Source organism: Populus trichocarpa, chromosome 12, assembly GCF_000002775.5.
Source record: "Populus trichocarpa isolate Nisqually-1 chromosome 12, P.trichocarpa_v4.1, whole genome shotgun sequence".
Classification (NCBI taxonomy): domain Eukaryota; kingdom Viridiplantae; phylum Streptophyta; class Magnoliopsida; order Malpighiales; family Salicaceae; genus Populus; species Populus trichocarpa.
The window spans coordinates 8,882,678-8,909,096 of record NC_037296.2 but is presented as its reverse complement, the minus strand read 5'-3'; the positions used below and the strand labels follow the sequence as shown (position 1 = coordinate 8,909,096).

Genomic DNA, 26,419 nt, shown 5'->3' with positions numbered 1-26,419 from the left:
TATATTTTTTAAAAGAAGTTTAGAAAGAAGGAGAAGTTATCTACTTTATTGCAGAACCAAAGACTAGATTGTAGATGTTTTAACTAAAGCTCTTTTAAATAAATCTAATTGTATTTGATTTATTTGTTATGTAATTTTCAAATTTAATAATTTTTGTTTCGAACTAAAACTTATCTCTATTTAAGAATATTTTACGATTAATAAAATTATCTTTTTTATTTTCTTTCATTATGCTATTATTTATGTTCATGTTATGCACTTAGTGTAAAATAATTAACAAGAATAAAGGAGAAGTGACAGTTAGTTGAGAATCATCACTAACATAAACACTAGTCTCCTCCAGAATTTTTTCCATTTGGCTTTTCAAAAGCAACAATGTGATTGGTGCCTTCTGGAAGATCTGTTTTGAGTTTGAGAGGAAGCCTCCACGAGTTGCAAGGCATACTCAAGGTTCCACAATACATCTCCCATGCAAGGCCTGTCAAGACCTTGTTCTGCTAAACATTTCTCTGCAGCTTCCACATGCTTCTTCAGTGATTGTTCATTCGTAGTACCGACAATACGAGGATCAATTATCTTGTCGAGCACTCCCTTCCTGTGACACTGCATTGCCCACTCAGCCAAATTCACCTGCTCCCTTGATAATGCTGGATTTATTACAGGTCCTGCACATAATAAGCTGCTGTCTCCTGAAATATTCAGGATCAAGATATCCAAAGCTACCCTTTACGGCTGTGCTTACATGGGCCTGTTCTATTTGTGCAGCTTGGGAAAGCCCAAAATATGATACTTTTGCAACCAGATTCTCATCAACAAGTATATTTGTTGTTTTTACTTGCATCGCGGTGGATGATGCCTTGTGCTGCTGCACCTGTGTGCAGATAATGCGAACCCCGAGCGGCACCAATGCAAATCTCAAGCCGTTGTTTGCACGACAAAGGAGGTTGTTTTGAGCCATAAATGTGGTCACGAAGTGGTCCATTAGCCATGTATTCATAAACAAGAATCATCTCTGATTGTTCATCTGAGAAGCCAATAAGCGATACAAGGTGGCGATGCCTCGGCTTGGAGAGCATTTGTGTATTTCTGTCTGGAACTCGTTTTTCCTAACCCACCAACGCCTATCACTGCCCTCTCATCAAAATTTTGTGTGGCATTTTGCAATTCACTAAAACTGAAGTATCGACCAAGACCTTGATTAGAAAAGTAGCTGGAATAACCACTTTTGCTTTTCCGAGAACCAAAGACGCTAGATCTCCTCGAGCTGCTCTTGCTGGTCAACAAGTTTATTTGATAGGTTATATATTTAATCGGTAAGTTACATATTGTTTATGTAAATATATATTTATTATTAATAAAAATTTAATTTATTTTTAATATTCATATAATATTAGATTAATGAATCTAGAGTAAAGATAAAATTTATGGGACAAAAATATTTTATAAAGAAAATTATAGAGTTATTATAATTATATGATTCTTATTGCATCAAAGCATTGTTTTTAAAATATTTCTAGTCGATACTTTCTTAAATATTAGATATTCATTAGAGCTATAGAGACTGATATATATTATAGTCTTTCTTTTATGAAAAAAACAGTTGTTTTTATAAGCTGAGATATAATTAAGGAATACTTATAATTAATATGTAGGTGTTTGTTATAAAATATATGCACTGAATTGACCCGCATGAGAATTTCATTTGAAGATATCACATATATCTATGGAAAGGCTCAAATGACGGTTGTTTATGTGATCCTTAGACTTGAGATCATTAAGTCATCTTATATAAAGAATATTATACTTTGATTCTATTACATGTTATCTTAATTGAGGTAATAAAAAAGACAAACATTGGATGTAGCATGAACTATATGAAGGTATTTGAGTGATCAAAAGAGGATTTATCACCCTACATGAATTAGAAAAAATATTTTATATGTTCTCAAATAGTATTGACTGAGAAATCCTTGGCTAATGTGAAATGAGATTTGAAAAGAGTTTCAAATCTTATTCAAACGATTAATGACTATTATGTAGAGAACAAACATGATTTAACATGAAATATATACTCTTTATGCTATAATGTTAAATCAGAACATTATTGATGAAAGAATATTAATTACACTGAAAAACCGGTCACTGAAATGTTAAGTCAAACCACTAATGACTTTTATAATATTTGAGAGATCATGATACATTGCTAGACGATGAACCTAATCTTCAAATATAAATTAATTAATTGATGAATAGATAATATTTAATTTATTTAATTCTATTTTATATTTAAGCCAACATATTAGGAACCTAATGGATCACACACATTAAGAACCATTAGTCGGAAATTAAATTGAGATGATTTAATTAAGTATGACTTCATTAAAATATATTTTAGAAATTAAGGATTAGAATATAATTAATATACGAATTATATTTCTATATCTAGAAAAATGAAGTAAGAACTTGATTGATTAAATTTCTAAAATTATCCTTAAATAATATATGGATATTATTTAAGAGGCAAATATATATTGTCATTTATAGGGTTCTTAAGAATCCCTAAAAATATAAAGCTAAGCCCATTTATTTTTAAGTGAAAAAAGAGTGATTATCTGTTAGAAATAAAAACTACATAAACATAAAATTAGAGTTAGCACTTTAGGCATAGTAATCTATCTCTTCTAAATAGAAATTTAAGAGATTTCTCATAAGTGGTTAATCATGTGGATTATTGTTGGAGGCCGTACAATTGGACGACTTGTGGTTTGCGATAACCCAACCTTTAATGAATTATTTAAAATTGAAAAAAATCAGATTTTCATATAATAAATCTTTAAATAATTCTAAATCTACCTAACGGATGCTAAAATTTCCAAATAATTTCATAGTTTTTCCTTATATTCAAGAAACTACAATGGCTGGTGAGGAGAGGAGAGGGCCATGATGAGAAGCGACTGTTTTGCTTCTCCCAATCTTGAGGTCCCTTTGGCCATCGGATGTACACAATTGCAAGTAAGAGCATTAATGCTGTCACCACCATTGCAAGGCCAACACCCGCAACAATCTTCATTCTATGCCTTTCACTCGATCCATCAACACCGAATAAACCATCCAAGCTCCCCACGTAGTTGCTCATCTTTATAACTTCCAATCCATTAAGAATAGCATTAGGCATGCCAGACTGTATGCCGGAAGCATGCGCGCCCAACCTGAATCCTGATGGATCCACTCTTGATGGATGAGACATTGAGCACAAAATCTGTATACTATGCAGTTGAAAGGGCATTGTTGATGTAAGAAAGGTCAAGACCTGACACACCCATCAAGCTGTTTAGATACACGTTGAAGTACAAGTCTTTAAGGGTCTGGCTTGCAACGTCAGAAGTGCGTTCTGATCAAGTAGGAAAACCCATGATCAAAACTCATCCACACGACATCAGATTGAAGTTTGGTTGCAGCGTCTCAGATTGTTCCATTTCATCTGCAGTTGCATAAACCCAGTCTGGCGCAACATATGGTGTAGCCCCACTTTGCGGGTATTTTATGGCACTGGAAGTAACGGATGCATTCCGAGCACCTTGGGGAAAGGCATTATATGGTGAACCTTGACAAGGTATGATTCATTGGAGTTATGGTTGGCCCTCCAACATTCAATCGACAACACACTTTAAAAGCATGCTTAAACAAACCTCCACCTTGGGGAACTGTGGATGCAGAATCAGAGATAAGACCATCTGGAGCAGACACAACTTCTATGGCATTAACGAAGGCAAAAGATCTCTCCTTGGGCTTGAAAATGAGGGAGAGTCTATCACTGGAAACATTAAAGAGGTATGAAAACCAATGTGAAGTTATCTTTAATAAAGAAGTCATGTAAGAGGACAAACTCATCAGTGGTGATGCTGAAAACAACACTGGTTAGGTTGTATACAGGATGAGGGAGCGAGTTGATAAACCAAGAAGGTCGCTACGTGTTCCTATCAAGAATCCAAGGTTCATGACATGACACATGCAGGGGATGGCTAAACAAGCTGTCGAGGATTTGTTGGCATAATTCTGATAATGGTAGCTATTAATTAGCAAGTAGTGGTTGAAGTCCTTGTTTTAAATATTTAAGGTCTTAAGTTTAGGAGAAGTTGTTATTTCCTTTATGTATTTAAACTCTTCCATTATGCAGTAATAAAGCAAGTCTTATTCAAAGTCAATTACTGTGGTTCATTCTCACCCTAAGTAGAATTCTATCTATTCAGCAATGGTAATAGCTTTGGTTGGGATCTAACATTGGTATCAGAGCAATATATTACGATGACAACCAACAAAGAATGAATTAAAAATTTGAAAGAACGAATTGAAAGACTTAAAAATAATATGAGTTGGATGTAACTTGGTCTTAATGACACGTTACATCACATGAAGGAAGCCATCAACAAGCTATAGAGGAAGACAAATGTTCTCTTCTAAGTTGGCAAAACTTGAATTTCCAAGATACTCCGGTGATGACCCAACTGAATGGTGCAACAGAGTGGAGTAATTTTTTGAATACCAAGGTACCATGGCAGCACACAAAGTGTCATTGGCGTCATTCCATCTCGAAGATGAAGCTAATCAATGGTGGCAATGGCTACGTCGTGCCTACAACGAAGAAGGGAGAGAAGTGACATAAGCCAGCTTTTAAGGAAGAACTGTGGGCTCATTTCAGACCTGTTGATTGTGAAGATTTTGATGAAGCTTTATCAAGGGTTAAACAGGTTGGCTAATTACGAGATTACCAAAAAGAATTTGAAAGACTAGGGAATAGGGTCTAAGGATGGACACCAAAGGCTCTGGTAGGGACGTTTATGGGAGGCCTTAAATAAGAAATTATGGAAGGCATCCAGATGTTTAAATCACAATCCTTAAAGGAAGCTTTCAGCCTTGCACGAGTGCGAGACGACCAGCTCACTCGCCACACGGCCACCACAATTCAGCCGCCCATAACTTGACCTTCCAACCCAAACAAAAACCACACCAGCCTCACGAATGAAAAGACTCACCTGGAAAGAAATGCAAAAGCGGCGAGCTCAAGGCATTTGCTTTAATTGTGATGACAAATTTACCTTAGACCATAAGTGTCGAGGTCCCCGGCTTTTTTGGTTGGAGGGGAGCTACAGTTTAAATGATGAAGCTGAGATAAATGAGGAAACCATAATTGAACCGGAGATATCACTTCATGCTTTAACAGGATGGTCAACTTCTAGCACCATGCGAGTAAGATCGGACCCTATGAGGTGGCTGTCCTCATTGATAGTGGTTCCACCCATAATTTTATTAGTGAGAAGGTTGCTAATTTGTTACAATTACTGGTGGTTCCAACCAGGCCATTCAACGTGAAAGTTGCTAACGAGAATCCATTGAAATGCCAAGGGAGATTTGAGCAAGTGTCGATCTTACTTCAAGGTATCCCTTTTTCTCTTACTCTCTATTCCTTGCCATTGATCGGGTTAGACTTGGTGCTAGGCATACAATGGTTGGAGGCTTGGAGCAATTAGAAACCATGGTTTGCAATTGGAAAGAATTGACAATGCAGTTCCAGTACTGGAAAAATCAAACTCACAAGTTACAAGGACTAAATGCACAACCCATTCAATCTGCTTCCTTGATTTCCAAAAAGTTATGGCAAGGACATTCTATGTTTTTTATTTGCCTACAAATCACAGCAAATAAACATGATGTACATCTGGATATGCAGCACTTGATAAAAGCTTTTGAGGACATTTTTCTAGAGCCTAAGCAATTACCCCCAACAAGAGAGATTGACCACTGCGTCACTCTAAATGAAGGAACCGAGCCCATGAAGGAACCGAGCCCATCAATATGAGACCTTATAGGTATGTCTATTTTCTAAAGGCTAATAAAATTAAAAAACAGTTCATGACATGTTAAAATTGGAGCTTATAAGATCCAAACACTAGTTATTTTTTATCTCTTATCTAATTGGTTAAAAAGAAAGATGGCACATGACGTTTTTGTGCTGATTATAGAACTCTCAATGCTGTAACCATCAAATATTGATTTTCAATTCCAATAATTGATGATATGTTAGATGAACTTCATGGAGCCTCCTACTTTACTAAATAAGACCTTAGAGCTGGCTACTATCAGGCATGAGTGCACTATCTAGACATTTCTAAAACTGCTTTTCGCATTTATATAATGGTCATTACAAATATTTAGTCATGTCTTTTTGGTCTTTGCAATGCACCCACCACTTTTCAAGCCATTATGAATTCCATATTCCAACCTTACCTTCACAAATTTGTGCTGGTTTTTTTTTTTGACATTTTAATTTATAGCTCCAATGGAACCATGTATCTTGAATATGTTAAACAAGCTTTTGAAATTTTAAGGCAACACCAATTTTATATTAAATTCAGCAAATGTGCATTTGGCAAGCAAGAGTTGGAGTACTTAGTCATATTGTTACTTCTTAGGGAGTGAAAGTTGATCAAGGTAAAATTAACGCAATGCTAAATTGGCCTAGGCTTATTAAGGTCCCGTTTGTTTGCTGGAAAGTAGTTTTCTTTTGAAAAGTGATTTTTTTAGAAAGTGAATTCCTGAAAAGTGAATTATTTTCCGATGTTTGGTAGTGTCATGATAAATAAATTGGAAAACACTTTTCAGTGTTTGCTCATGTCATGAAAAATGAGTTGGAAAATAACTTATGAATATTTTTTTCAAGTTTATTAAAATAACGAGGAACAATCTTACAAATTAAAAAGTTGAATGAGAATGAAATTGAAAAAAAAATCTAATTTCATAAATTATCTCAAATAAAATAAATAACAATCAAAATAATGGAGATCAAATCTAACAAATAAAAAAAATGAAAGATGATGAAAGTAAAATAATAATAATTACAATTTCATAAATTATTTCAAATAAAATAACAATCAAAAGAATGAGAATCAAATTTGATAAATAAAAAATTTCAATTAAAATAATAATAAGAGAAAAGCAAATAACAATCATAAAAACGAAGACCAAAGTTAATATAAAAATAAAATTAAATCAAATTCTAAGGGGTGAAATTGAAAAGAAAAAAAATTCAAAACAAAATATATAGCAATCAAAAGTTTGAGGACCAAATTTGTTATAATCAGCAAATAATATAATATTTCTAATTTTTTCACAATTTCTAAAAAAGTATTTTCCACCCAAAATAAAAGGAAAACACTTTTCTAGAAACCAAGCCAAATTTTTCTTTAACTAGAAAGTGTTTTCTCTGGACTAATTTTTCTAATAACAAACAAACACAGAAAAGTTTAAACAATAATTTTAAGAAAATCACTTTTCACCAAACAAACTAGGCTAATATTTCTGAATTACATGGTTTTTTAGACCTTACATGATACTATCGCAAGTTTGTTTGTAACTACAACATCTTGGCTCGACCACTTACAAACCTATTAAGAAGGGGGCAATTCAGATGGTCAAAAAAGGCTGAATCCTCCTTCCAAGCTCTCAAACAAACCATGACTTCAACACCTACACTTGTCATGCCTAACTTTAATTAGCCTTTCGTTATTGAATTTGATGCTTTAGGGGATGTAATTGGTGCTGTTCTAACTCAATAAGGAAAGCCAATTGCCTTCATGAGTCGAGTTTTGAGGCTGTCCAAACGGTCATGGTCTACTTATGCGAGAGAGAGATGTTGGCCATTGTGCAAGCTATCCGAACTTGGCGACCATATCTGCTAGGACGACAGTTTTATATCCAGACGGATTAGCGCAGCCTCAAATATTTATTGGAGCAACACATTAGAACCCCAAAACAACAAAAATGGGTGGCAAAGTTTCTTGGGTATCATTATAAAATCATTTAAAAACCAGGCCAGGAGAATTCAGTGGCTGATGCACTGTCAAGAGTGGCTTTGTTTGTTTCACAAGCTCCTATATGGGACGAGATTAAAGAGGAGGCTGCTAGACATCCTTAAATGGACAAAATAGGCAAGTCAACAACTGTGAAACTTGGTGTTCCTTACACCTGGTGAAATGGACTGGTGTGCTATAAAAATCGAGTGGTAGTACCTCCAAATTCTCTAATAATCAAGCGACTCTTGCAAGAATTCCATGATTCTCAAGTTGATGGACATTCAGGAGTGTTACGGACATACAAATGACTTTCCCAGCAATTCTATTGGCCATATATGTATCAGGCAGTGCATGACTATGTCTCTTCTTGTGACATATGTCAACGAGTTAAGATAGAAACTCTATCACCTGCAGGACTCTTGTAACCATTGCCCATTCCTTGCCAAGTTTGGGACGACGTCACCATGGGCTTCATCGAAGGACTGCCATCATCCAATAGCAAGAACACAAATTCTTGTAGTTGTCGATTGGTTAGTAAATCAGCACATTTTCTACCCTTAACTCATCTCTTTACTGCAAAAATGGTGGCTGAAAAATTCGTAGAGGGAATAGTGAGGTTGCATGGAATGCCTGCGCCCATCATTACCGATCGGGATCCAATATTTATTAGCCATTTCTAGCGTGAGTTTTTCAAGATGTCAGGCACATAACTAAAAATACGTTCTGCTTACTACCCATAAACGGATGGCCAGTATGAAGTTGTCAATAGGTGTGTCAAACAATATCTTCGATTTTTTATCCATCAATAACCACGCAAATGGAGCACTTTTCTCCCATGGGCTGAATTCTGGTATAGCACAACATACCACACATCCACATGAATGACACCTTTTCAAGCTTTATATGGGCGTCTACCATCAAGCATTCCACACTATTAGTTGGGCACCTTTCCAGTCAGTGAAATTGATCAAAATCTTGCCTCGTGTGATGAACTATTATGCCAGCTCAAGGCGAATTTACATGCTGCTAACAATCACATGAAACAGGTAGCTGACTCAAAACGGCACGACGTTGAGTATCAAGTGGGAGATCTGGTTTTCATTAAGCTCCACCCTTATCGGCAACAAGCAGTCTTTAGGTATCCATCTCAGAAATTGGCAAGCTGATTTTATGGTCCTTATCAAATTTAGCAACGAATTGGTAAGGTGGCATATAAAATAAAGCTTCCAGACGGCTCACGCATTCATACAGTCTTCCATGTTTCATTGCCGAAAAAGAAAGTTGGAGAACCCACTGTTGCTACAACCGATTTACCTCTCGTTGATGATACTGGGGCAATTATCATGGAACCTGAAACAATCTAGGACACACGCTGGGTTACAAAAGGATCACGTTTAGTTGAAGAAAGTCTTGTCAAATGTAAACAACTACCTGTAGATGATGCTACTTGGGAAAATACTCAGGACTTGCGCGATAAGTTCATAAACATGGACCTTGAGGACAAGGTTCCAGTGAAAGAAAGGGGTATTGATAATCCAAGAAGGTCGCTACGTGTTCAGGAGAAGTTGCTATTTCCTTCATGTATTTAACCTCTTCCATTATGCAGTAATAAAGCAAGTCTTATTCAAAGTCAATCACTGCCGTTCATTCTCACCATAAGTAGAATTCTATCTACTCAGCAATCGTAATAGCTTTGACTGTGACCTAACACGAGTGAAGGTAAAAACGAACCCAATGCCACCCTGGACGAGTGAAGTAGAAGGTACACGTTGAATCAGCCGTCAAAATCCCAGCGCCGCGATATAAAGGGAGTCCAGAAGAAGAAGAAACCGAAGTAGCATTCACAGAAATGGAATCAACACAAGTTTGTTGTACTTCTTCATTGGCTTCAGAAAACAGGTATCGGAAAGCAGTACGTTAATTGATTAATATTAACGCAAGCGATAGATTCAGCAACCAAAAATAAGTTGAAGTTTTTGATACAAAAATATTGATACAAAAAGAATGAGATCCACAATCATGTGGGTGAAAGAATATATGATATATGTATATAAAAAAAAAAAAATTGATTTTTCCATAACATTCCGTCTATGAAAATCACACCTATTATCACTGCATCCTGCAGCCTTGTTCTGCTTTTCCAAGATAGTCCAGTCCTTGTCTTATCCTCTGCAAATAATTAGAAAGAAACACCGAAAATTAATCAGCATTTTCAGACTCTCACAATGATATCTATTACATCTAGTAAAACATAAAAAAACAAAAACATCAAGACTTGTCTTTCTGTGTGATTCCAAGAGTTGAGGATATTCCTATCATTTTCAGCTGCACGAGTATATCTGTAATTTCTAAAATTTTCTGAAAATTGCCAAGAATAAGTTATTCATGCACTGGAGCTAAGGCTGGTCCTCAATTCCTCCTTCATTTGTTTCTAGTATTGATTCTAAATTTAAAACCCATGATCCTGTTCTCCTTCTTGTCCTACTTCAAACCTAATGGTAAAATATGCACGCTCACTATAAGGGAACATGATTCCCTCACTTTTGCAGACATGAAAATGAGCATATTATGCCCTAATGCCTTCCATCCCAAATACTTGATGACATAAATCATTGACGAGGAAGACTTGTACAAAACCAAAAAGAAAAAAATACAGAACATCAAACAGAAAAATCTTACAAATGATGATTGCATTTAATGCAAAATGATATCATCCCACTCATATGAGAAGTTAACATTTTGTATTAACATTCTGTATACAAATCTTGTTTACACTCTCCCTCATTGAATATGGATTGCTGGCACATGAAATATTCTAATTGGCTTTTCATGGAAGGTGTACAAATGAAATTCTGATAAAAGAATGCATGCATCAAATGAGAAACATCAGATCAACTCGTTTCTTATAATTTCCCAGACCTATGTTGTAGAATGCACTCCTAATTTCAATGTTGAAAGGAGATACTGTACCTTTGTTGTATCCCTTGTACGAAGGAGCTCCAATCTTTCACTAGGTCTCCTATCTGTTAAAGTAGCAAGCTGCATCGAAAATGAAAATCAGAAACTGCAGTGAAATCATGGACAAACCCCATATGTATTGATAAAATAAGTTAAGCATACCCAGAAACTGAAGCGTTCAGGATCCAATGGCATGGGCATCATTGCTTCCACATTAAGAAATTTCTCAAGTCTTCTTCGATCTGCATTCAATATTCCACATCATAAATTGAAATAGCATGTTGCCGAGCAAATTGAGAGATAGAGTAAAGAAGAAAAGCTCTGAATAAGCAAACAATAATGATGTGATTCAAAACTTTTTTTTCCCCAATGATATATGTATACTCCATACTGGATTGATGGAGTCAAGGTGAACGAAAACAAAGGACACCAATTTGAAAGAAGCTTCAGGGGAAATACTAAAATTCCTTGATAACAATCATTTTATCTAGAAAACTCATAAATTATTTGTGTTCCCATGACCTCTTACCAAAAAATCCAACCATTATCTTCATTGTAATCAGTAAAGATTTACATGTGTAGTTGCATTCCAATATAAAAAAACACCTGATATAAGTGAAGTTCATATATGATATAGTCTTTATCCAAATTTGGAGTTGTTAAAAATTTTCTTGAAGCCTTCTTTTTAAAAGCTAAGGGTGCCTTTTGGGTTAAGTTTATCACAGCAGCAATTGTTACGGATGTAAAAACTAGTTCTAGAGAATGTTTGATTTGTTAATAAATTTAAGGGCAAATTGTCAGAAGTAACAGAGAGAAAAGATCAAAATATTATTAGTGATGCAAGAGAAAAACACAGGCAAACATCTGCCTACCTTTTGCTACAAGAAATTAAGAGAAACACAGAAAAAATATATATATAATAATTAGAAGGTAAGGGTAACAATTACCCACATTTTGGAGGGCAATTGTTACCCTCTTAATAGTTCCTCTGATCCTAAAATTAAACAAAACAACATTAAAGGTTGCACGGGTAACTATACCCTCCATTACTCAACAAAACCCCATAAACAATGCAGAAGAGGAGTATATGGTTAGATATTTTGACATGAAAATTCAATTTTTGAGTTATGGGTAAGCATATAATATACTTTCTCCAGTACAAAATAAATACATTAATGTACAATATATAGGTGTGTGGATACAATTCTTATAATGGTTATTCAGTATCTGTATCGATGAATTTTCCACCAAACTCAACACTAGCATGAGATTTTGCATGTAGTGAAATCATGATAAATAAATTTCAGCAGCTGTTACAAACTTAACAGAAATTTAAGCCAGGGTAATCTATAGAAGCATGGAATTGATAACAGTTTCCAACTGAAGAATCAATCCTCCATCATTATCAACCCGTGTGAAACAAGAAATGGAGCAAATAAACAGAACATCACAGTAGCATTTTTTCCCTAGCTTTGATCCCAAGTGTTTACCTTGTCTTGCAGCTTCCTTTGCCCTCCTTAACCATGACTGAGCATATTCTGCTGCGCTATTTGTAAGTTCCTGCATCTGGAAACATGAAAAAATTAATCCAAGAAGACACCACTAAATTGTACAATAAATGCCCGTGTCTGGTATCATCCTGCATTCATACTGGTGCTCCAAAAAATTGCTGGTTGAAGAACTCACTGAAAACTGGTTATTTTGTTAGCACCTAAAGAAAGTATTGAGCAGTGCTAAAGATTGGATCACTCTTAAGCAAGTCTTTGCATTCTCATTGTCACTTCAAAACCAGAAAATAAAGGAAAAGGGGAACACAACAGAGAGAAAGAGAGAGATTAGATGCCAAATAAGTAAGCATGCTTATTTTTACTGTTCCCCTTCTGATCGAATATCCTGTAGTCTTAACCCACCAATTCTGATTTTACATTTTCATTATCACTTGGGTGCCAGAAAAAAGAAAGAAGAGGAGACACACAAACACAGATTAGACTAAGATACAGATTATATGCTGGAAAAAAAGAAGAAGCATACTTCGGTTCTCTGTTCCAGCCCTTCAGGTGAATTATCCTGTACCCATTCTATCTCTGCAACACGATACCTATATAAAAAGAATAGAAACACATAAACCTCATCTACAAAGCTAAAAGCTTAGTATTGATGCCAACATAACAAAGGTAAATAGACGATATGATGCTCAAAAGAAGATGCAGCTCACCCATCTTGATCCCAAGATTGAAGGATTCTAAATCTTCGGCGACTTTCAACCTGGATGAAATTACATTTTATGAGATGAACAGATAAATTATAAATCATAAGGAGACAGAAACTACAGCTAGACACATTGCAGACAGGAATATACACATTAATTGAATGAGACCCTTTAGCAGCAAAATCTGCTTGCCATTTTATTTTTTTCTTCTTCAGATGTTTGGGTTCTACTGCCATGAATTATCAAATTACAAGTTCCAAGTGTTATTCAATTACCTTCAGTACAAAAGAATCATGAACTCTCTCTCCCATTATCATATTTTGGAAGGAAGATTGGTTATTCTACTACTATAGCATGACAAAATTGTGTACTTTGTTTATAGAATCAGTTTGCCAACTAAAATGATCTGCTCCTATCATGGGAAGCTTTAGCTAAGGCTGAACAAATAGGATTGCAGCAGATAATTTGCATGATGTGAGTTATATTCAACACAATAAAATATATTCTTCAAAAGTTGGCTCCAAATAAGGAAAATGAACAGACTCGTCTTCATTTGACAGGTATAATTAAGAGTAAATGAAACGTTTCCAAGATCTAGGTGCCCTTAATAACAAATATGGTTTTATTTGGATATGTGATAGCTCAACTTCTACAAAACTTTTTCACCTAAGAAAGAAATATGAAGAAGTTAACCTAAAGTTTATAAATGCTAGAGAGTTAAATGCTGATGCATTTTCCTGTTTGAAAAGTAGAAAGGCATAAGATGAAATAGTTTGTATGTGAAAAAGAGAGATGATATTTTCACCTCTAGATAGAAGCGCCCATCTGGAAGTGGTTCACACCTACAGGATAGCAACTTGTCTATTCAGAAAACAACAACAGAAGTAAAGATTCAAAAGCAAAAAAAATGAAAAAAAAAATATCAGAAAAAGATAACATGGTTACACTTTGATAACTGTAAAAACACCTACTCAGTAATCTCCACCTCGCAAGCCAAATCAGCTATCGAGCCTGAAGCAGAATCGATGATAACCTACATAATGCACACCAAAGTACAGAACAGTGAGGGGTTTTGGTCAACCTAATGTACCTTAATATAAAAGGAAACAAAAAGAGCCAATCAACAATTTACTACCATTCCCATCCGATGATTTCCTTCCATGATCCTCCTGACCTGAAAGAAAGAACAATGACCATCATAATATACAGGCCAAAATAGAAAAAGAGATGCAAAAGTTTTTCAGCTTCAAGTTATTTTAGAAGAGAAGAAAAAAATAAATAAAGAAAAGCAACACAACTCTTCAAATCATTTTACACCAACTAATATGGACTTCTAGTCATATATATCAATCTTATTACCAAGATGCAGGTCTTAATACAGTCCATCTTTATGTATCTAGCTGCCTAACTACATAGCTTACCGCATTTAGAATGTGCCAACAAAATGCATGCATGAACTAACTAAATTGGGGTTTTTAAAGACATAAAATTCTTCATAAGCTACAAGATGCATGAGTTCTTCAAAGAATATATCTTTACAAATCTAGCCAAGTCCATTGCAAAGCAGCTAAAAATGTCAAGCTTCCAAAATAATGGAACGGTCCATGCAAAAATCATCATTTATTATGAAACATAAGCTCTACAATGAAATGCAACAGCACAGCAGGAGTAGATCTTTATCCACGTAACTTAAACCACTAGGATATTTTACATAGCCAATTACCTGAAAATTTCATGCTTCAATTCTCTTGTTACTCATGATGTTCCTAACTTTTTCCAGATGTTAGGTTCAGCTTAAAATATGGTTAACTAGTTCTAGTTTGCTTGATGCTATTGCAATCAAACGAAGAGTTCATAAATTACATGTGAGATAGTCAAGCAAAAAAAAAATGCAGTCAAATAAGGGTCCTATTCTCTATTCTTTTTTATCAGGTTGGAAACAAAATACATTATAAAACAGAAAATAATGTGCAGAATCAATGGTTAAATTATTTAAACTGCTTGAGGTTTTACTGCTGTTGGACTTTAGTCCCAGTGCCTCTAAAATCTACACAATAGTCCCTACAGCTTGATGATGCCATAAAGCAGCTGTCCCTCCATGCTCTACTCTATCCATTAGAAATATGCTCCATAGAGGATACTGTTTAGAAGGTAGAAGCACATGACTCAAGTCCAACTGTGCTAGGAACTTGAGAATTTATGAAAAACTTAACCAAACTCAGGTGTGAGAACAAAATATCCTTCAAACTATAAAGTAGAACCAGTATCAGAAATCAAAATAAAAGAGCACTGAAATCCTGCATAATATCAGGTAGGATCAGGTATCTTGTGTTATCTAAGCAAAGGAACAACCAAATTACCATCAGTCTGTATCGTGGTTCAAATATGTGGAGTGGAAACTTCTGACACGGGATAACAGCATCCATGACAAAAAGAGGGATCAAATCAACACCAAAGTTTGTCAAACAGTCATGCTCGGACTTCCTTTCAGCGTATTCCTCTGGGAAGTTCTTCTGTATAATGTTGTTTAGGGTCACACTGATAAAAGTTTAATTGTTATAAAAAGTGGAAATCATAATACAACACACCACATATTGATCAGAAAAAAACAATATAACATCAAAAATGTTGTTCCCAATTATTTAAATATGAACAGAAAATGATACAAATATATTAATATGCATAAAACAATACAATATTGAAAGTGTTGGTATTCCAATATTTAGAAGACAAACAGAAAATAATACCACTAAAACAATTTCTCAAACAATCAATCACTCAAGTCTGGAAAATGTGTTGCAATTCTTTAAGAGCTGTACCATTAATGAAAAGAGTAACTGGATTTCCCACAGTTCGAGAAAGAACCTACTTTCCAACAAATTGTTTTGGACATGGTCATGCAAATAGTGATGATCTTCATTATCCTATTACCCATGTGTGTGTTTGGGATTGAGGGTTAGTGTTTGAAGCTTTTTGGCTCCACAGGCCAACCTCTCCCATTTTTCATATTTGTAATTAATTATTATTGCTAAGAACCACTCAAAATGAAGGTTTAAGCTTAAGTGAGGTTCAAGAATGGTTTAACATCATATATTTTAACACATCCCTTGGAGTGAAAACCTTATGTGCTTTTAAATTTGCATAGGCACACCACTAGCATGAGCTAATTTAATTTTGATTAGAATAGAGGATAGACATGGTAAGATTTTTTAAGTAACGAGTCATGACTACTAGGCCAAAGAACCACAAAACCTAAAAGTTTAAGCCATTAAATGACTTGGGAATGGTTCTCTATTATATATTTTCTAGCAATTATAACCAGAGACTAAACTCACCTGATTGAACATGTTCTAGGACTGATAAAGAGAACTGTTCGACACAATGGGCATTTGTTACCTAGCATTTAAAAAAGCATTCGCAAAAAAATTAGTAAATAGATGCATTGCCACGGCTGAAAATACAAAGATAAAACAGCAAAACACTGACCACGATCCATTGACTGGAAAAGACATGAGCGGCAAAAGGAATGCCCACAGGGAGTCGTAATAGGTTCAAATAGTAACTTCAGGCAGAGAGTGCAATCAAATTCATCACTACGTTCTGGTTTCCCAAGACTTTTACTCATCATACTGCCCAGCATTCTCTCCAAATTCCGTAAAGAAACACGAAGAGGATTGCTACATATTACCAGAACACTTAGCATGAATAATAAAAGGTATATGTTGTATCAAATAGGTGAAAAGATAATAATGTGACCAATCTACAGCCAATTAAGTATTAATCAAACTCTTTACTCAACATCTCCACCACTTTCTGAGAGTTAATAAAGAAAATTAGGGCTCTCTATCCTATCTGCGAAAACCATGAGTGCTAAGAGAACCAAAAGAAGAAGAGAAAAGGGATGGTGAAAGTAAAAAACATAATACCTGAAAGGATCAACCTGAAGACCTGAAAGAACAACATCCTGAGCCAGCTCATACTTTTCCAGCTGCCCATTCACCGAGTTTGAATGTTAATCACAAAAATGAGAGAAAGCATATGCAGAGAATGAGTCCTAGAGAACTAGGCTAGGCTCGCTTCAAAACAGAAAAGATAAAGAACAAACTGCACTTACCAATATAAGAGCATTGGCCTTTAAGATGTATGGATTCACTGAATTGTTTCTGAGGTTTATTACCTTCTCGGCATCCTTCAATGCAAGCTGAAATATATTAAACATGCTTTCCCAGTTAGAACATTGAATAGCGCAGAAATTTAGATCAGAAACACCTGGTACGTACTTCAGCATGTATAGTAGGATCCAGCCCATTTAATGGTGTGTCCTCAGAAGTGGATGCAGGTCTCTGTTTCAGTAAATGGCTGACCCTGGTTAAACAAAAGGTTGTTGTGGCAGTAATTAAAATATAGAGCAAAATTCTTCAAGAACATAGTTGAATGACCACCTTCACAATAAATGGAACAAACCAAATAAATAATTAAAGGAAATAATTTATCAGTAAAAGCAAACCTGCTATAAGCAGCACTACGGTTGCCAAGAATAATAGGATCACCGGGTTTAATGTTATTGGCTCTTGAGTAATAATTGATTGCCTGAGCAAGAGACTGGAATTATCAGCAATGTATTTGTAGTACATTAACACAGCATTATGACACGAGATATAAATTTTATTTGCCTATTTTTGAAATATTTAATTTTCAAGTAGAGCTGATAAATCAGTAATAAATGAAACTCTTTCAGTAGTTAACGTTTGTCTTTCTTTTCTTTTCAGATTAAGGCAAACTGGCTGCATTTCTTAAAAGAGCATACCATAATGACAGATTCATTCTCTTTGGAGATGCACATTGCAAAAGTTCAAAATCATCATGCACTCAAACTCGTAACCCTTGTCCATCCTTATACACCAAATATGACAAAACAAAAGCAGCAAGCTTTGGATGATTTCTTACAATTCTAGTTTCCACTACAGAGGAATAGAAACTAAAGGAAAATTAGGTTTAGTGAGTATTTGAGTTAGTATTGATGACCATAACTATATACATGATGAAAGAGAGATTTGAAAATTTTCTTTTCCAAAACAATATTTAGAATTTCTATGAACACCAGGGTGTATTTGAGTTAGTATTACCTTTTAAAGGGTAAACATAACAAAAACTGTTGCCTGCACTTCTACTCTACTAAGAATCTCAAATCACCATCTCCCTGACCACGAGCACCATTTGCTAGCATTACTAAAACCTTAGAACCAATGAATAAGATACCAAATAGCTCCATATATTTGGTTCCTGGTACCTCTTCCTTTGGGACTAAGGACTACGATAATGTTTTAATTTCAATGGGGGGAAAGATAAGAACCACGACAGAAAAAATCCTCCACATGCTTAAATAATCTAAAGGTAATTTGGATGTTATTGACTGTACTACTTTTTAAAAGAAAAGAAAATTCATTTTTCCTTTCATTTCATCAGCAAAACACACTGGTTAATCATATCATTGTAGAGTGCAGCTCTGGAGTTCGACTAACATTTCTGCTGAGGTTTGGTAACAAAAGAGCAACATAAAAATAAGGCAACTTGGACTGGGAAAGATGTATGTAGAAAATGCAACCTGGAATAAGGGGTTAGTGCTGCCATGGCAAACCACTGTAGTGGTCAGTTGAAGTGATTGTTTCACAATTCCATATGCAATTCTCACAAAACTCACAAGTCATCTCTCTGTACTGATTACACTTTCATATTTACTCGCAAAACAAGCTTGCATAAATTGAAAAAGAATACCGTTGCTAAGCCTTGGATTACTGTTCAACCATCAGTATTCAACTATTCTTTGCACTATAAGTAAAGCTTACCTTTGATTACAAGGTAATTAACTTAACCCACCCATTACCTTACCTTGCACCTTCTCATCTTTCCTTTTCATTTATCATTTAAAAAAAACCTTCGACAATTTTTCCATAGCATTAGAAGCATTTGAGCAAAGTATACCCCCAAGAAACTTCAAGAGATACAATGGAAGTGGAGAACAGGCACAGACAGTTAGAGGAAAAAAAATCACCTCCTCAAAATGATTCTCCCGGAATGCCTTGTTTCCATTTTGCACAAGATCAAAAACATGACTGAATCGGTCCCATGGCAACGAACCCTCTCCTTCATTTGCCTGCATTTTAACAATCTCTCATTCAGATCCAAAAATACAGTGTATTACATATTCTATCTCTCCAATTGGATAATTTTGTAGAAAGAGCAGCAAATCAATGAAACAAAATCCTATCTCTCCAATTGGATGCAAAGTTTAGGCCCGACAGTAACTAGATTCTAGAACCTTTATCTAACAGATTTCACAATACACACACAGAAGAAGAAGAAAAAATCATAGGAACAGCTGTTTGGAAACTGTAATTTGTCTCTAAAAAATAGCAGAAACTTGTATTAATAAAAATGTCCATTCCTTACTTGAGTAAGCAATGAAGGCAGATTATTTTCCAGTTTTCTATCAAGTTTTTTTTTGCTAGAAAAATAGAGACATCAAATTTGCTTCATGTTTTTTTTATCATTGGATTTCTCAGCAATATAAACACTTATTGTCCTTTCACAGATTCTACTAAACTATCAAACACTTATCGAAGAAAAGAAACAAAACAAAATTTAAGTGAGGAAACAATCAAAATAACATGTTTGGTTTCCAAGAAAATATTATATTATTCACGTGCTACGTTGTTGCCACAAATAAAAAAGAAAAGAAAAGAAACAACACTTTAAAAATAGACCAACAGTTGTAGTATACAGATATATTTGATCAGGTCAGAATTCTTGTTTTCTCAGCTAAAAAACTAAAAAAGAAAAATAATTAAATCAACAACTATACTTCAATTTTCTCCTTTTTCTTTTTCACATTTTCTCAGCAGGCAATCAGTCAAAAACGCGCGGTAAAAGGAAAATCACAGCAGTCTATCAAAAACAAGAAATCTCAAATATATATAAGATATCTAATGTTATGTTATCCACATTTTGGCAGAAACTAATTATTCTTGCAAAATTACAGTACAACAATTATACTTCTTTTTTCTCTTTTTGTTAAAAGAAGAAGAAAATAGGAAGACAGACGGACAGACCCAAATGAATTCCTCAACATCGTCGAGTCCTTGTAAAACCACTCCAGAAGACGACGACGCCGCTTCACCTGACATTTGTTTAGCAATCAATTCTTCTTCAGAGCGAGAGAGAGCTATTTTTTTAGTTAATACTGATTGATTGATTGGCTGTTATTCTTCAGAAATTTAATAGGAGGAGTAGTAGTAAGAAGAGGATGAGGAGCAGGAGAGGGAGCAGAGGCAAAATTGAAAAGAAATTAAATGAACGGAAGTAAGGAAGAAGTAGTCATAAAGATGATTGAACGAAGAAGAGCATCGTGTTCTTCTCTATATCCTTCGTTTCACGCACGGACCAAATTCGACTACGTCTTTCTTGGCTCTAGGGACGGCAATTGGCACCCATAAGTCATTAGCAAGCTATCTATTATATCTATATTCTTCCTGTTATTTATAAAATAAAATTTTAGAATATTTATATTTATTCACGTGTATAGTTAGTTGGCCCGCATTATACTATATACTATACTGTAAATCGATCCAAATTTTTGTAAATGTAAAAAAATATTTATACGGTGGTACTGTTTAAAAAAAACATGAAAAATTCAAAACATTTATTAACTTGATTGAATTTAATAAATTCAATTAATTTAATAATATAATTTTAAAAAATATATTAATAGTAAATTGAGCGAACAAAAAAAAAAAGCAATAATTAACTATGCGTTTTTAATATCATATTCAAGAGAAAAAAAAAATTGTTAGAATCTCATCATTGATTTGTTGTGAACACTACTCTACCACTATAAAGAATTCACTAATAAAGAGTTTCAATGACATTACAAAACGTTGCACGACAACACTGGAAAAGAGCACATGTATCGTTAGAGTCACAACCCTTAAAGTAAATCAAATAAAATATCACGATATGAGCATTTCATATTTATATTTAATCAATTAATTTAATTTAATTTAAAAAACATTTCTTTAAAAAACTAAATATAACGAAGAATGACAAATAAAATAACTTGAGATAACTCATATTGTTTTCAAAATTAATAATAAAATATTATAGAAATCAAATAAAGAAATAAAGGAGCTCAACTTCCAATTAAATAAATGTTAAAGGATTTCAACCAGTTTAATGTGAAAAGATGAAATTAAAAGAAGAAAAAATATCAACTAAAAAAACTTATTTAGCAAACTCATATGAATCTTCTAAACCTGGGTTACTCTTTCAAACTCGCAACTCATGAAACCTGAGATCTAAGATCAATTAAGAAGTTTATTCACAACCAATTTAATGTTGAATGATGAAATAAAAAAAATATCAATTTAAAAAATTTATCAAATAGAAAAAAGTATAAACACTCTCAAATTAACGAAACACAATTCATTTTAATATCTTTTCCATTGTAAAAAGTTAGGATTTTTTTATTTTATCTTATTAAAATTTTAGCAAAATTTCATGAATAATCATTATCAATTCTTACATCATAGTATCACAACATCAAAGTTTTTGTCAACATGTCTCAGGATGCACATTAATGATATAATTTTATTTTCATCAAAACTTTACATAAGTTTCTAGCAATCAATTTGGTATGTGAATACGGGAATAAACGCACATATAAATGCTCATGTGTATAAATTTATGCATGCTTAGCATCATCATGGGAGAATTGAACATTATTGACATGAGAGATGAGATGACATCACAATAAGTCCTAATTTAATATATCATATATTTAATTACAAGATTACTTAATGACAACCAAAAGTGAAGCCTTCTTCACATAACTCCTAATATAGCTACCATAGGATTTATATTACATGGGAAGTTGTACTACATGGAATCAGTTAACATCAAGGTAATTGAATTAATAATTTTATATACATCCAAGATTTAGATTTTTAACATACAACACATTAATTCCTGTATATCTACCATAGTATATCATACAATTGTTTTCTTTAAATACTTGTTCTAACACTTCAAATTCAACAATTTTTTACCTTCAAGTCCTCTTATGGCTAGCCTTAGCTTAGGGTTCTCACCTTAGTATACATCAATTTATTTTTAATGTGCATTCTAAAATTTGTTCTTTTCTTGTTAATAATTCTTATTTACAACATTAGTTTCCAAAACATTATCATGTATAAGAACCCTAAGTTTTTATTTGGGATTTTCAACCCTTGCAACATAACTTACTTAAAACAACAATGAAGAGTGAAGAGTTGTTCTTACCAAACGAATTAAGCAATGATTAAAGGGTTTTTTTTTACAACTTTCTATTTTTTTCTTCTTGTTTTCTCTTTGGTTGATGCTTCTCCTCTTCCTTCTACCCTACTCTCTCATTTGTTTTCTTTTTTTCTATTTTGTGGCTTTTCTCCTTACACTCACTCTTCATTCACTTTGACATCATGTAGGGATGACATGCAAGAGAATACTTTGGTGGAAATTTTGCAAAAATGAGGGCTAATGGGTGCTATTTTGGCCGGTAGTAATATGAGAGGAAAAATCACCCTCTTTTCCCTTAAACTATTTATACTTCCTCATAAATGAAGTTAGGTCTTGTTTGGATGTGCTTAATTCATGTTCTAGTGTTTTTATGTTGTAAAATGGTCAGTTCATCATATTTATTTCGGGTGTATAATCAGGCCAATTTCTTCCCTACATGCTCCTCTCTAAAGTTTATTCATTTGACTCTTACTAACATTTTACGCTTTCATATTATGTTATTTGTACTTGGTAAAAATGTTATGCAAGTCATTTTTGTGTTAAACTCTTTAATGTGGCTTCATGTTGAGTTTTACAAAGAAAAAAAACTAAAGGAGCATGAAATCATTAAAAAATCAATTTTAAAAATATCTCAAATAAAATAAATAGCTATCAAAAGAATGAAGACTAGATGTGGAGGATGAAAAAATTGAACGAGGATGAAATTGAAGAAAAATTATGATTTTATAAATTATTTCAAATAAAACAAATAGTAATGAAAAGAAAAGAGACCAAATATGAAGGAAAAACAAATTGAAAGGCTGTTTTGAGAATTTAGAGGGCCAGATGTAGAAATCAAGTAGGGGAGGGGAAAAAAGAATAAAAAAGGTTGTTAGTGCCAAACTAGAGGTCTGTTGGACACATGTGTTGCCTAAGAATGAAGGGGTAATCGAGACAATTCTAACACTTCCTTAGAAGCCACTGTTTGGCAGCCTCATACCCTCTCACGTTGTACTCATGTGCAACATTCGTCAGCCACTTTTGTTTCTTAAATAATGATGAAAATATCAAATTGTTTCTTAGTCAACTTGATTATAACTAAAAAACTAGGATGAAAATACAAAAAAAACCCAGTACACTAGTTCAAATAAATTTTCTTTTAAGGGTAATTAAGTCATTTTACTGTGCTTAAAAGTTAAAATACAAAAAGCCCCTAGATGCCATTTAATTTTTCTTTTCTTTTAAGGGTAATTTAGTCATTGCATTGTGCTTAAAAATGTTAAAAGATCTATCTGCCCTATATCAATCCAACAATGACTAATAGGTCCTTAGAAAAATATTGTATTACCCCCAACAACATTAATGAATTTTTTTTTAAGGACAAAATAATAATTCCATTGTTCTAATCCACAATGATCTATGTCTTGGTTTATAGTGAAAAAATGAGCTCTTTTATGTTTTTTTTAATTATTTATTGTGTGTGTGTGTGTATTGGGTTGGGTCAAGTTTGAATTAAATTTATAGTTGAATTTGACAATATCTATACCTTATCCATTACTAATTATGAATGGTAACTATCTAGAAAAAACTCTTCCATTCGGGTTGCTATTAAACTTAGATTAAATTGTCATTCATTCTTATCTATGTTTTTAATTACTTATGGACACACGCATATCATAAATAGGTTAATTGGTTAAGATACCTTTTGAACTTGTAGTCAAATCCAACTAAATTTCTTATTTTTTATTTTTATTTTATTTTATTTTATTCCCTTACACTAGCACATCAAGGCAATACATTACCTATGTTAAAGTCCTTTAGGCTTCCATCCATGAAATGTCATTAGGTATTATATGAGTGATTATTCCCTCCCAGTCCTATCCTCCTTGTATACTAATTTGCCCGACCACATTACTTTCCTTTAAAAGCTCCCTCTCCTTTTGTTTTCAACCCACTAAAATTAGGTAAAATAAGTAGTAATGATAATAGTAGTAGTAGGTTCAAAAATCTTAATTCCTCTTCCATAAAGTCATCCTCGACCAATTTCCTAAATGTTTGAAACAATACCGACTTTTTTCATGAAGTTATCAATTACAATTAAAACACCAGATGTTGATTTGTACTTGAAATATATAAATACGATATGTGTGTTATGGTTGTAAGGAATTGGTAAGAATTTCTTAGTTATGAAAAATCAAAACAACCTTTTCATCTTCGATGCTTAAGGAAGTCTACAGCCTCCTCCTCGTCCACTAGCCTTTTTCATATTCGATGCTACTGGTTAATTGATCAACCCTTTCCCTTATTCTTTTTTCTTTTCAAACTTTTATTGGGTATAACATCATTCACTTTGGGTTAAACCACCCACTTCTTGCATTTCATCCATGGTAATTTGAATGATTGTAAATGATTTTTCAACATAGGTATAATACTCGTAATTGTAATCCATAGCTTGGTAATTGTTTGAAACCAAGGTGATAGGTTACTTTAGGATCAACTTAGGTGGTCCATTATCATTGGACTAGTACTTGTAAGCAACAAATTTAGCCTTCCTGGTGGCTATTATACTAATTTCTTTTCCCCTTTTTAAATCTGAGGACATCAAGCACTAACAAGGTCTTGATCAACTTGTAAAAATCTTTACAAACATTGATATCATGTCTCTAATCTTGGTGAAACTTGAAAAACTGGTTTTGTATGTTGTCGCACCTAACATCGCGGTGAGCCCATATAAACAAAAGCTTGTTTATGTTTGGGCTAAAAATTGAAAGAGAAGTCGTCATCTAGTAAATGGTCATTAGGATCTCTAACTGGTCTTTAGAGATCTTAGGTAAAAGACTAGTAATACTAAAAGAAAGATATTATCACTTTAAAGCATTTTACCTAAGGTAAGTTGTATTGCCACTTGTCTTTATTCCTAATGGTATGTATTGTGTTTAATCTATTAATGGTCTATCTATTGGGTCTACTGAAATGAGTTAAACAGAAGCTAAGTTTTATGCCTATCCATTCTCAAGTCTTGTTTGTTTTCGTCACTCCCAATTTGTTTGGTGAATTGACATTTCTATGCTCATTTACTCTAGATCATGACTTATGACTATAGATAGTTTATCAAGTCATATTAGTGAATAATTTGGGGGGCTTTTATTAGACTCATTCAACCTAACCCAAATCTTAGGAGGAGGTGTTGCTAAATATTTTGTTTATGCAATGGTGGTCCATGGATAATGTCTTGTTCATGTTTATTTAACCTATAGTAAAAGGGTTCACTCATAATATTTTGCTGAATGAGGATTTTTATACCTTAGTCCTAGAATATCCAAGTATTACTTTTATTCGGTTAATCTACCCAGGTTAGGATTTAGTAACAATGACATTCAAAACTTCTTAAAATTGATACTCTTATTTTCATTAATGAATATTAGACTGAAAGGGGATATTAATACTCCCAATTGATACTCAGGTAGCATCAATGAATATTAGACTAAAAAAGAAAATCAATACTCTAGTTTAACACTTAGGTGTCACGGATGAATATTAAATTAAAAAGAAATTTAATACTTCCATTTTACACTTAGATGTCATCGATGAATATTAGACTACATAAACTCAAAATGAAAGCATGTTTTGAAAACCAAAGGAAGGGCTACTACCCATTAATATTAAAAATAACAACTGACTATATGTCTACTTATCTAGAATATCATGGGTGAATAACAACATATTTGTTTTTATGATTTTAAAAGAGATGATATTTTTTAAGGGTTTTGTAATGTCGATCTTTTGAAGGCCTTTTATTATGGGCCAAATATTGATGGGTTTTATAAACTAGTTATGAAACTCAAAATGGATGCACGTAATATGAAAATATTTTTGGCCTTTTCTTTCTAAAATCAAAACATAAAGATGCTAAAATGTCATCAATAATTAGCAAAACATGTGTAAATTAAAAAAGAATGCTAGAATTTATTATTTTTTTAGTTTTTTTGTTTGAGAGGCTTGGCTAAATGAAAAAATTAAAGGAACTTTAACAAAATAAAAAAAGTTAATGTCACAAAATAATAGTAAATCTAATTTACTCTTTGTAACACAACTA

At 33.5% G+C, this 26,419-nt stretch overlaps 1 protein-coding gene and 1 pseudogene across 4 annotated transcripts; both read right to left on the bottom strand.

The window, feature by feature from the left end:
• Nucleotides 1-259: 259 nt before the first annotated feature.
• On the bottom strand, nucleotides 260-9,871 carry LOC112323660 (probable receptor-like protein kinase At5g61350; annotated as a pseudogene).
• On the bottom strand, nucleotides 8,004-20,531 carry LOC7484740 (uncharacterized). Of its 4 annotated transcripts, none has more exons than XR_002977163.2 (20): nucleotides 20,127-20,531; nucleotides 19,070-19,171; nucleotides 17,525-17,607; nucleotides 17,298-17,382; nucleotides 17,132-17,218; nucleotides 16,944-17,005; nucleotides 16,504-16,694; nucleotides 16,353-16,413; nucleotides 15,378-15,555; nucleotides 14,153-14,191; nucleotides 13,989-14,050; nucleotides 13,823-13,859; nucleotides 13,024-13,073; nucleotides 12,840-12,906; nucleotides 12,299-12,374; nucleotides 10,971-11,050; nucleotides 10,821-10,889; nucleotides 9,954-10,019; nucleotides 9,282-9,736; nucleotides 8,004-9,210 (listed from the first exon to the last, which is right to left on the bottom strand). XR_002977163.2 is itself a non-coding variant. In XM_052445869.1 (19 exons), the coding sequence occupies exons 1-18, from the start codon at nucleotides 20,199-20,201 to the stop codon at nucleotides 9,960-9,962; spliced, it is 1,464 nt and encodes a 487-aa protein (XP_052301829.1). In that variant the 5' UTR covers nucleotides 20,202-20,531; the 3' UTR covers nucleotides 9,228-9,736; nucleotides 9,954-9,959. The 4 variants fall into 4 exon arrangements, 2 of the variants coding, with proteins under 2 accessions (XP_052301829.1, XP_002317975.2); XR_002977164.2 differs by having other exon boundaries at nucleotides 8,004-9,200; XM_052445869.1 differs by lacking the exon at nucleotides 8,004-9,210 and having other exon boundaries at nucleotides 9,228-9,736.
• Between the last annotated feature and the right edge of the window lie 5,888 nt (nucleotides 20,532-26,419).